We start from the raw sequence: 12,439 nt of genomic DNA on the forward strand, positions 1-12,439 counted from the left end.
TGGCCTGTAGTGCCCTCTTTGGCCCTTGGCCTGCTGACTCAGTGGCTCTTCCTCTGTCCCTGGGCCTTAATTGAGAACCAAAGTAGTTCACTACTAAAGAGAATCATCGCTTACAAAACCCACAGGCACATCTACTGTGCTGCCTCCGTGGCCAGAGAGGCCGCTGAATATAACTGCAGGCCATTCAGACAGGTGGCAGTGAGAGCTGGCAGAATGTTTCGTGTCGTATTGTCTATTCTGTGCTTTCTCTGGGACACCTCTGATGGGAAGTGCAGTCTGGAAGGATATGTTATGCAGGAGCAGTGAATGAAAAAGCAGCAAGCCCTCCAAGCTTTCCGTGTAGGCTGTGTTACTCTTCTGGGAGAAAGAGAAGAGGCTTCCGCCTTCTCCAAGCTTTTCAAGTTTGCAAGACCCTGTCCCGTTACCTGGCTTTCAGCCCTGAGTGGGGAACGTTTGAGCACACAAAAGCCTGTGAGGAGGGCATTCCTAACCAAAGGCCTGGGGCTGCTCCTCATCTCCAGGAAGGTCCATTGGCTTAGAAACACAGAAGGGATGTGATAAGGCCTCTGTACCCCTTGGGAGACACACCAAGTGCTCCCACCTGCTAGTCAATGTAAGTTCTTCCTTTCTGTATGGCTAGCAAATCTACAAACAAAAACCCCCCACAAGAGTGAGGGTCCCCTCTCCCCTGATAGGGAAGAAAGTCCATGGTTGACAGTTTTCTTCTCCCCTGACCCTGTTTAAAAAGCAGCTGGATTGCAAAAGCCCTGATGAAACGTTGTGTGGGGCTTGCCTTCGCTTCGAGGACTTTGACATAGCCGCTGTTGATTTTCCCGTTCCCCGGCCAACCCTCCAGCCTATCTACCGGTTTGTGTTTGCTGTCTAGATCATTTTAAATACAGTAGCGTTTGGGGCGGAAGCCCTTTTGACTGTCCTTGTGATCTGCACTGTTGGCATGTCTTCTTTCTGAAAATAAGTAAATGCCGTCTGGAACTGAACTACAATGGCTCTGCTGTCAGCAGAAGTCGAAAATCCCATGAGCCCCAAGAGTGCACAGCCTTCGTGATGCCCAAACGCAGTGTCTCCAATAGATGGCCTCCGGGCTGCTGAGGTACCAGCTAGGATCTGAGTATCTGTTTGTTATCCAAAGGTTATAAAAGGGAAATAAACAGTCTTCCATATCAGAATCAGCCTTGTAGAAACGTAGCCCACAAGCAAAGGCCTTTCTGAGCCCCTGGAAAGGAGCTGTTTGTCCTAGCAGCGTGTCTTTAGCACTCAGAGCAGGGCCGAGCCCACAGTGGTGTGGTATGTTCCACTGTAGTTTCCTGTTCTAGGGCCAAAGTTCTATAGCTGTCATGAGACCCACATTCACCATGTGGGGTTCAAAGGGCACCCTTTGGGAGCCTTCCACCAGTGCCTCATGGAGGAAGCTCCGAGCGAGGAAGTAACCCGACAAAGCACGTTCACCCAACCACAGGAGAGGAAAATGACTCTTTAATGGCCTTGCCTTTGTGCATGGCGACCAACTGGGCGCAGATGCCAGGAGTGAGCATTATGTCTGTCGGATGCAAGCAACAAATACGCAACCTGAGCTCAGGGTAGGAGAGCCCCATCCTCAGCCTCGTGAAGAACACGGACTTGACACTCCGCCAGCTGAGTGCTGACAAGAGGTTGCTTTCTTTGCTAAAGTATTTTGCTCAATTAAACCCAGGCCCACATGCTTGTTCTGGCAACTGTTTTTCCTGAGAGCTCTATGAGGTTAATGGCCACACCCTGCACATGCCTAGCAAGCCTTTTATGAGGGCTCATCTGAATTGTGATTTACTGGAACAGTAAAATGTGCTTTAGATTTAAAAATTTTATCAGTATACTTTTTTTATTAACAATTTATATAAATTACATGTTAGAAATATTTTATATATTGGGATAAATACATATTCTTGAAATTAAATAATTCACCTGTTTTATTTCGTTTTTACTTCATTTAATGTGGCTGCTGTCAATTTTTTTTTCTTTTTTCTTTTTTTTTTTTTTTGCAGGGGTGGGTGTGGGTTTGGGTTTTCTTGAAACAAGAGCTGTCTAACCTCGAACTCACATAGATCCGCCTACCTCTGCCTCCCCAATGCTGGGATTAAAGGCATGACCCACCACAGATGACGTACTTGCAAATTTCGCCTACCTAATTGATGTTAGTATTAAAGGTTAGCCTAACACTTGACATTTAGGCTTATAGTGCCACCTGCTGGCCCAGCCGAAAGCAAAAAATGAATGCGTGAAAAAGGAACCTGAGCTGGATGTAGTGGCCTAGGCTGGCCTCTCACTCCATGAGTGACTGAGGATGGCCTTGAGCTCCTGATCTTCCGGCCTCCACCTCCTCCCAAGTGCTGGGATTACTGAAACTGCAGCTTTCCAGGAGCTGCAGAAACATAAATGATTGAAGAAGTCCCCAGACCGCCAGCACCGCCTTAGCAAGGGCAGTGATCAACTCTTGCAGACCTGAGTCCCAAACCTCGTGGGGACTGATGTGGCCTAGAGATAGAGAGCTCGAGTTTCTGTCTCACCTCTGCATTTATTCATTGCTTTGAATGAATTCAGTGCTTAGCCCAGACTGGTCTCAAACTCAGTTTGTAGCTCAGGATGGCCTTGAATTTCTCATTTTCGTGCCTCCACTTCTGGGTTTATAGACATGTGTCAGGCCTCTGTAGTTACTATTCTTAAGAAATAATGCATACCAAAATTTAACAACACAGAGAAGACACCTCCAAGGACATGTCATTCTCTCTTTATTGTTTTGGGGCTTCTTATTTTTATTTTATGTGTATGGTTGTTTTGCCTGTGTGTATGTCTGTCTGCATACATGAGTGCCTGGTGCCTGAAGAAGTCAGGAGGGCAGGGCATTGGATCCCCTGGAACTGGAGATACAAATGGTTGTGAGCTGCCAAGTGGTTGCTGGGAATCAAACCCAGGACCTCTGGAAGAACAACCAGTGCTCTTAACCACTGAGCCATCTCTCCAGCCCCTGTCATTCTCTCTCTACAAAGTATTTACCTTAACTTGTCAAGAACGTGAAAGGAGGAAGCTTGCTGATAAATTAAGCATTTCCACATAATAAACCACCCCAAACCTTACTGGCTTACAACAGCAATGGTCACTTAACGTCTCTCACGGTTTGAGTGTTGGGAACTCAGCCGACCCATCTGGGCATTTCCTGCTGAAGGTCTGTGTTGAGCTTGAAGTCAGATGTTGGTTACAGTCATCTGAGTTTCTCAATAGCTTCAAGGATCCACTTCTGGGCTACCAAGATGGTTCATCGTGGAAGGGTGCCTGCCTCTAAGCATGCAACCTGGGTCTGATTCCCCAGGACCCATACAGTGAGAGAAGAAAACTGAGTTCAGATTAAATAAGTAAAACGTAATAAACAATGAGTATGTTTCCAAGGTGGGCCATTCAGGTAGCTGGCAGGATAATGCCTGTGAGCTGGAGGCACCAGGTCCGCCCCCACAGGGCAGCCAGTGCTCAGGACTAAGCACAAGTCTCGGTGCCCTTCAAGGTGTAGCCTCAAGAAGAACACATAATGCCATCCACTGAGGTGCATGTGTAGGAAGGAAGGACTGTGTGTCTTGATAGAGGCATAACAGCATTATGTTGTAAGAGAAAATGTAAGGTGTAATGGCCATTTTTTAAAAAATATTCTATCCGGGTGGTGGTGGTGGTGGTGGCGGCGGCGGCGGCGGCGGCGGCGGCGGCGGCGGCGGCGGCGGCGCACGCCTTTAATCCCAGCACTTGGGAGGCAGAGGCAGGCGGATCCCAGTGAGTTCCAGGCCAGCCTGGTCTACAAAGCGAGTTCCAGGAAAGGCGCAAAGCTACACAGAGAAACCCTGTCTTAAAAAACCAAAAATAAAAAAATTAAAAATATTCTAAGTGCCCGTCATAATACTAACCTAGAGAGCATGGCTTGTTTTGCACAGGGGCAACTGAGGTTCAGGAGAGAGATGTCCTCTCTCTGAATTCTCATTCCATATGAGAACTAAAGCCCCTTCCTGACACCTCCTACCCAGGATAGCTCCTTGTGTTCTGTGTGTGTAACAAAGACTCTCGCTGACTGTTGCATCTTTCCAATGTCTTCAGGGTGTGCTGGGCTCCATCTTTCAAGTCTCTGCTTGAAGTCCTTAGAAGATAACTTTAAATTGGTCATTTTGTTGAACTCAGTTGTGGGTCTTGTAGAAGAGAGCTTTGATAAGCCATAATCTGCCTTTAAAAAGTACTACAGCATTGAACAAACTAAGTTTCCAATATTTTCAATGCCATGTGCTTCAAAAGAAACCCGGGAATGATAACATTATAATTTATGTGTGCTTTTTTTTTTTTTTGCATTTTCCTTTTTTGGGGTGTGTGTGTGTGTGTGTGTGTGTGTGTGTGTGTGTGTGTGTGTGTGTGTTAATACATGGTCTCACTATGTATCCCAGATGTGTGTGTGTGTGTGTGTGTTAATACATGGTCTCACTATGTATCCCAGGTGTGTGTGTGTGTGTGTGTGTGTGTGTGTGTGTGTGTGTGTGTTAATACATGGTCTCACTATGTATCCCAGGCTGGCTTCAAACTTACTACTATTTCATCTTACTTGTACTTGACACAAGAGAGTATGAACCACTACTTGCTTTCAGTGGCTTCCATATGATTTGGTCATCTTTTCAAAAGTTTAGGATCTGGAGAGAGGGCTCAGCAGTCAAGAGCACTGTTTCCTCTTCCAGAGGACCTGGGTTCAACTCCCAGCCCCCACCTAGTGACTCACAACCATCTGTAATTCCAGTCACAAGGGATCCAATGCCATCTTCTGGCATCTGTGGGTACTGCACAGACATGGTGCACAGAGATGCATGCAAGCAAAACATCCCTACACATAAAACTAAAAACAAAATGGAAAAGCAAGTAACCAAACAAATGAGATTTCATTGGGGCTGTCCAGATGGCTCAGCAGTTGAAAGTATGTACTGCTCTTGCAAAGGACCCAAGTTTGGTCCCTGGCACCCACAGTAGGCATCTCACAACTGTCTGTAACTCCAGCTCCAGGGCCTCTTACACCCTCTTGTGGCCTCAGTGAGCACCTGCACTTATGTGCACATACCAACACATACAACACATACATACACATACAACAACAACTAATAATAATAATAATAATAATAATAATAATAATAATAATAATAATTTTAAAGAACATTCACCATTTTTGTGATGTTTCACTTCCCAAAATTTCAGCTGCTATAATCCCATTTTGATGTTCTTGGTTCCAGGTTAAACTTCCTTTTCCTGTAGATCAGATCACAGATCTTCCCAGGAATGACTTCCAGATGATGATTAAGATGCACAAGCTAACCTCAGAGCAGTTGGAGTTCATTCACGACATCCGGAGGCGCAGTAAGAACCGCATTGCAGCTCAGCGCTGTCGCAAGAGGAAGCTGGACTGCATTCAGAATCTAGAATGTGAAATACGAAAACTGGTGAGTTGGTGAGCAGGTATTCACCACCTTGAAGTGACTGAGACTGATGTAAAGTCACATCCATTACAGCTGGAGAAAGAAGGAGAGGGACGAGTCACCCTTCGGAGAAATTTGAGTTTATTCTCAACAGAAGTAATAGCTTTACATCTGAAATTGACATAGATGTAGAAGTGTGTCATCACATGTCATCTTCAAGTTTTTATGAAATTAGTTCCCTTTCCATGTGTATGTTATAATAGAGTATGTCTACTGCATGCATATAAAAACCAGATACCCTTCTAAACTAACTCTCTACCCATATGCCTGATTTCCATAACTAGCATTCTGGCCCATGTCATTGTATGATTCTGAACAAACAGTGAAAATCCCAGCTATATACTAGGCAGGTGTCTAAAACACTTTATTGGTTTGTTCAGTTGAAAAGCAAGACAACACTGTTCTTTCTCCATCAGCATTTTCCAAGTCTTAAATAATAGGCTGTGTGTTTTACTTTGCTTTCTAATACCATGGCTAGAAGCAGCCTGAGGTAGGAACAGTTTATTTGGCATATACATCCCAGTCACACTGTGGACGAAAGTCAGAGCAAGAGCTGGAGGCATGAACCAATGCTGAAGCCATGGATGAACTCTGCTCACTGGCTTGCGCTCTATGGCTTGCTCAGCCTTCTTTCTTATATGTCCCAGGACCACCAGCCCAGAGGTAACACCATGCACAGTGGGCTGGCCGCTCCTACCTCAATCATTAGTCAATAAAATGCTCTCCACAGACTTGCCTACAGGCCAGTCTGATGGAGGCAGTTCCTCAGTTGACATTCCCTCTTCCCAGATTACTCTTGCTTCTATCAAGTTGACAAACAAACAAACAAACCTCTTGTCTCAGTGCTGAACAGTAGTTCCCCATGCCCATCTGTGACTTAGAGATTCATAGTCAGGGGTCTTTGGTTTCTTACAAGAGGATCTTCCTATGTAGACCAGGCTGGCTTTAAATGCAGTCCTCCTCCTGCCTCTGCCTCCCAGGCGCTGGTAGTATAGACACATACCACCAAGGTTCCATGTTGTTAACCAAGGCTGTTCTTCCTTTTCTGAGGAAAGCCAAAACCGTGTCACGGTGCCACCTTGTTTTCTTCTCCCACAAATTGTCCAGGAATATTTTTTTAGATGAATAGGCCCACAGGGGGTAGTGCCTAGGCCAAGAAGTTATGACAAAGGGGCCTGAGATTCTTTTCCTAGAACACACTGGCCCTCATTTTTAGACCTCCAGGTTCAATGGAGAGGGGGGCCAGGTTGCTGGGCCCATTTGCTTATGTCTGAGTGACGGGGATGCCTTGAGTGGTCAGGGCTGACCAGCCTGGTCTGCTGCTGCTGCATCGTTCCCAACAGGCCTGTACTCAGTTCCTGCTCCCACGATGTCTCCCACATGCTCGACACCCTAATTTGCAGATGCACATAATGTATTTCTCTCAAGCTGCACGCGTACATCTGTTTATTTTTTCATTTTTAAAACATGTTTTCTAGATAAATTTATAAATATTTTAGCAGGTGTCCTTTCCCCATATAAATCTCTCTCTAACGCGCATCCCCACACTGCCTGCCGGATTGCATTCATATTAGGCCATGCACAGTGCCTGTGTCAGAGTCGTCCTGTTCCTCTCCCTCCTCATTCTTCCTCCCATCCTTGCCTCCGCTCGCCTGCAGGACGTGCAGAGGGGCTGGGTACCACTCTCCCCACACTGCTTCAGACGCCCCGTCTCTTAGGCTGCTTTATCAAGTGTCATGAACCCTCCCCACACCCCCTCACACAAATACTGATGGTAAAACTTTAACGAGTCTCCTCTCTAGGGCTAAACTCCTCTCTCAAGGGGTGACAAATTTAAGAAATTCAAGAGCACATGTGGAATTTTGCTTAATGGGGAAAACATCTTAGAGCCTTGGGCTAGCGTGTTCAAGCATAGACTCCACGTTTCTGTCCGCCTGCCCCTCCATCCAGTGCCCAGGGATGATCCCTGCCCAGGATTCAGGGCGTGGTTCCCAAGCCTTGCAAAGGACTTGCTGTGTTCAGTCTGCTGTTCTGTAAAAGCCGCAGAGGCTGGTGGTTAGGTCTCACCATATCAAGTTGCTGATAAGTAATCTCGTTTGCTTGCTTGGTTTTCTGTAAATAGAGTTTCTTCTTCATAGTAGTTTTAGACTCCTAGTAAGACTGAATGGCATGTCTGGAGTTCCCAAATGTCCCTGACTCTGGACACTCCCGACAAAAGCAGTATTGTTTGTTGTGATGGATGAGCCTACGTTGACATACCAATTTCATCTGACAGCCCTGCTCTGCTTTAGAGTTCACACTCACTGCTGTGCATTATGTGGATTTGTACAGGGTGCTGTCAGAGCCATAGTGTGCAGAGTAGATTCACTGGCCTCCATCATCTCTCCCTCCCTTGATCCCTGGCAGCCACTGGCTTTTTTGGGGTTTGTTTGTTTGGTTTTGTTTTTTTCTGTCTTTTTCAAAATATCAAACAGTTAGTTGGCTTTTACTCCACAGAAATAGTAACCTAATATATTAGGGGAAGATTTTCCAACTATAAGGTTCAGAACGAAGAGTTTTCTGGTCAGTTCCCTACGAAGTCCAAACTCCAGGAGAGCAGAATGTCACTTGATTCTCTACGGCTTTGCTGTTGGTGGTGACTCAGCTGGTTGCTTCCTGGGCCTCGGAGGGAGGGAGGGACACCACACTGGGGAAGGCGTGTCAGTGCTCAAGTGGTAAGGCAGCCAGCTAGTCAGCTGTGACATACAGCAGAAATGCATGTGCAGTCCCCGGACAATGTGTCTTTTAACTTCCCAGACTCTGGACTAGTCATTCTGGAGTTAGGTCACAGTATCGGATGCCAAAACAAAGGTTTGAGACCCCTCTGAAATGAGGCTTTGTGTCCTCTCGTGCAGGCTTGATCAAGCCTTCTCGGTTTTTGTTTTTCTCTCCCAGGTGTGTGAAAAAGAGAAACTGTTGTCAGAGAGGAATCAACTGAAAGCGTGCATGGGAGAGCTGCTGGACAACTTCTCCTGCCTCTCCCAGGAGGTCTGTCGAGACATCCAGAGCCCAGAGCAGATCCAGGCCCTGCACCGATACTGCCCTGTCCTTATCCCCATGGATCTCCCTGGAGCCAGTGTTAACCCCCCTCCTTTGGGGGTTGAGCAGAGCCTTGCACCCGCCCAGTGTGCAGCAGGAGGAAACGTACCCTGCTGCCTGGAGCCAGGGGCAGCTCCCTCTGGGCTCCCCTGGGTGCCCAGCAACACCCCTGAGAATTGTACCTCTGGGAGGAGGTTGGAAGGTGCTGACCCCGGGACCTTCTCAGAAAGAGGACAGCCGCTGGAAGCCAGAAGCCAGTCGGTGACCGTGGACTTCTGTCAGGAAATGACTGAGAAGTGTACGACAGACGAACAGCCCAGGAAAGATTATGCCTAGCCAGTGTGATGAGCTCTGCCTCCGGTCCTCACACCTCTCCTATCCAGGTGTTCTTCCGCCAGCCAGTGGCGCTGTTCATCTGTGTCTTGAAGACCCAAGAGCGAATCTGGTGCACACTACAGCAGTCTTAGCAATACTGTTCCGAAGTATTCCCTCCTCTCCGTAAGCAGGAGTGCTGGTTACCTTCACAATGGTGCTACCCCTTGCCCTGGCAAGGAAGACGACAGTGCAGACACTGTCTGTCTGTGGGTTAATTGCAGACTTCACAGGGATAGACTACACCTCTAGGACCCAACCACGGATTTTTTTTTTTCTCAGTGGCCCATGTCACAAACCCTATCTCAGGAATTTCTTCTGAATGTTCAATTTTTTTCATTGAAGACAGCTTCTATACACATCAAAGTTTTATAGCTATACTGTACATATTATATATAATATATATGAAATATATATCCATATGCAAAAGTCCTGCATGCCTCGATTTTTCTCATCCTAAAACTGGAAACTTGGTTTCTATCATTTACAGACAGGTTCCAACATTCCTCTTTTGTCTCTGATGCCAGAACTGGTTTTGTAACTTGTCAACATGGTCATTTTTTTTCCTTGCTTCACAGTTCAGTGTCGATCTGTACTTACTTACAGACAAAATTCAATGTTGGAAGCTTTTTCTCAAGGTGTGATCTCAGACCTTTTCCTTCGGTTGGTTTGGTTTCGACACCACCAGACACGGTGTCGCGTGAGCATCGTGGGTCTGTTCTTTTCTCCTTGTGTTTTTCCCTTGGTGTTGCGGATACTGTACAGCAATGGTCAACTTTGCCACTTGCACTGAGTTTTGAGTCAAACCTATTTTCTTAAATGAAGTTGTAACTTCAGTATAACTCAAGTATATTGTATAGTCTTTGCTTTTAGTTAAAAAGTAAAACATTTTAGCTAATTAAAAAGCACTCAGGTGATAATTATGTAGGAAAAAAAAAAACAATCTTGCCAAATAATGAACCCATCCTAGGATGTGTAGACAATAATCTGCTTGAATATTTTTGTAGCTCGCTTCCTCCCCACCTTCCCTCAGTAAAGCTGAAGTGCAGATAATTCAGTGCTGACACTGGATGTTCAGTTCCTGCGTGGGGAGAGAATTCGGATGGCTCACGGGACTGGTAGCGACAGAACAGGATCCTGTGGTGTTGTGTTGGAAAGCCACAGGCACGGGCGAAGGGAAGCCGAGGGGGACCCATCCATTTCGGCATTTCATTCCGGCCTCCTCAGCTTACGCTTGTGCTCCGAAATGTCTGCTTCTTTGAAGGGCACAGCTAACCAGCCACCCAGCTTTCCTGCCCGCACCCGGCCTCCAGGCCATCTTAAGACCCGAGGGGATCTGAATCACAGCCTCAGCCCCCTCGGTTAATTGAGCTTGCTGAGAGTAGGAAAGAACATCAGGCAGACTCGAGCCTGAGATCCATGTGGACATAGGCTAACACACCCTTTTTCCTTTCGTTCTTCAAATGCTCTCTCTACTCTGAGGTTTTTGTCCCCTCTGCCCTCTCCCCCAAACCCTCCCCCACACACCTACCCATTCCTCCCCAGATAACAATCTGCCTCCCTTGCTAAAATCTAGTTGGTTTGCAAATCTGGAGAGCAGCTTCCTCGGCACTGAGGTATCCTGGCCCCAAGCCACGCTTACAGGAAGGCGCGCCCCAAGGAGGAATCAACTCCCTCCTTCCGGTGGTCTCCATCTCCTCTCACTCAGCAGCCTGGAGACCACTCCAGCTGTGCAAGGTTGTCCAGAAAAGTCTGATGTTGGGGAAGGGTAGAGGGCAGTGGGGAATCGACAGTCGGTTGGCTTTGTTTCCTCTCCTGTGCCATTGTTTGGACAATATTAAAGCTGCATGTAAAAGGGGAAATTAGTGTATGACTAGTAGGCAAAAAGTGAAACCCTAGTAACATATGTTCTAGTATTATTAACTTCTTTCTGTACCAGTAGTAGTGCTCAATGTTTAAATACGTACGAATGCCAGACGTTGTTGGTTCATGCAGTAGAATTTAAGGGGGAGTGACTTCTTTTAAAATAGGTCCATTTTTAAAACATGCCTCTGGGTTTTGAGCGTGTGTGTGTGTGTGTGTGTGTGTGTGTGTGTGTGTGTGTACAGATTTTGATAAAGCTGTGCTGGAGCTGCCGTCTTCATGACACCGTTGGTGTTTCTTGGTCTAGTCAAACAGTTCCCTGCTTCACCGGGAGGCTTGTCTTCATGAAAAGCTAGCACGTAACTCAGTGTGAATCTTGGGATGCTCACAGCTGCCTATTCACGGTGCAGGAGTCAGCAGACAGTATTTTTTGTTTAACTCTCTTACTGCCTTTTTAAGTGACCTCTTCGAAAGAAACAAAAAGGCTTGTCTTCTGCTCTGGCCATCACCGGTGCAGAGCAGCCTCTCAGCTTGTTTTGTGCTGTCCCAGCTCGTGGGCAGCTGGTAGTCTTGCCACATTCCGCAGTTTACCCCCAGGTTTCTGTTACCAGTAGCTCAGACCTGTGTAGCAGCCGTTTCCGGGGTGGGGGTTGGGGTCGGGTCTCCTCATTTCTCTCCGCCCTAACTCAGCTCTCACCTTTTTTTCCATCATTTTTTCCCCCTCTTCTTCCACCCAATCTCTGCCACGGGAACTAGTTTTTAAAACTTACTCTAAACTTACTCTAAAATTTCTGTTAAGCTAAAATTTCTATTACTTCGGTATTTTTAACAAGTAATTTCATTCAGTATGCACCAGGAACAGCAACTGGCTTTGTGTAATTTACTCACGGGGCACGTCTGTCTCCTACTGTTCCAAACCATTGCTTATCAAAATTGTTCCTGGGTTGATTCAAAGGGAGGGCTCCCTGGGGACCAGAATCTAAATTCTACAAGGAGAATTCAGAAACCCCCCAATCTGTCCTTTCCGGGGATTCCTCAATCAAGCTCATTCCCTCTGTAGAAAAGAGAAGGGAAGAGAACAGAGGAGAGTGCACAGCAGGGTGGGGGGGAGCATTTCGTTCCGTGTTCGAAGGTCTTTTCTTTCACAGATACAAGACACTCCAATCACAGGCTGTTTTAGGGGGATCCCAGGGACAGCCTGGTTGGGTCTCCCGGAGGCTGAGGGGTGAATGTCAAGGTCCAGGGCTAGCACAGGCAATGCTAAGACTGATAGTATCCCACCCAAACACAGTCCTCCCCTGGGAGCAGCTTTGTCCTCCTGTGTCTCTGAACAGCCGTGGTCAGGTTGCCCAGGCTGGAGGCAGGTGTGTGCTTTGCCGTGTGTGTGTGTTTGTTTCTCTGCGTTATCTGGGGGGTGCCTTGAATAAAGTCGAACTTCATGACTTACTGATTCTGGAACAAAGCAGTTACAAAACCTTTTTGAAAAGTTGGCGAAGTTGCTAGGCCATCCTGCTACTTCTCTTCCAGATTCCCTAACAATGACTCAGGCGTCAGGGGTGATGCTGCAGTAGACAACGTTATTTTTATGT

The 12,439-nt window shown here is 46.8% G+C and overlaps 1 protein-coding gene across 2 annotated transcripts in view; it reads left to right on the forward strand.

Moving 5' to 3' along the window:
* Positions 1-9,432, forward strand: part of Bach2 (BTB domain and CNC homolog 2) — a 152,399-nt gene extending 142,967 nt beyond the window's left edge. For both annotated transcript variants that reach the window (XM_059255705.1, XM_059255704.1), the window contains exons 4-5: positions 5,295-5,501; positions 8,472-9,432. In XM_059255705.1, coding sequence (XP_059111688.1) covers positions 5,295-5,501; positions 8,472-8,951 — 687 coding nt within the window. In that variant the 3' untranslated portion in view covers positions 8,952-9,432. The remainder of the gene's footprint in view (positions 1-5,294; positions 5,502-8,471) is intronic.
* Positions 9,433-12,439: the final 3,007 nt, after the last annotated feature.

This window comes from Peromyscus eremicus, chromosome 2, assembly GCF_949786415.1.
Source record: "Peromyscus eremicus chromosome 2, PerEre_H2_v1, whole genome shotgun sequence".
NCBI lineage: Eukaryota > Metazoa > Chordata > Mammalia > Rodentia > Cricetidae > Peromyscus > Peromyscus eremicus.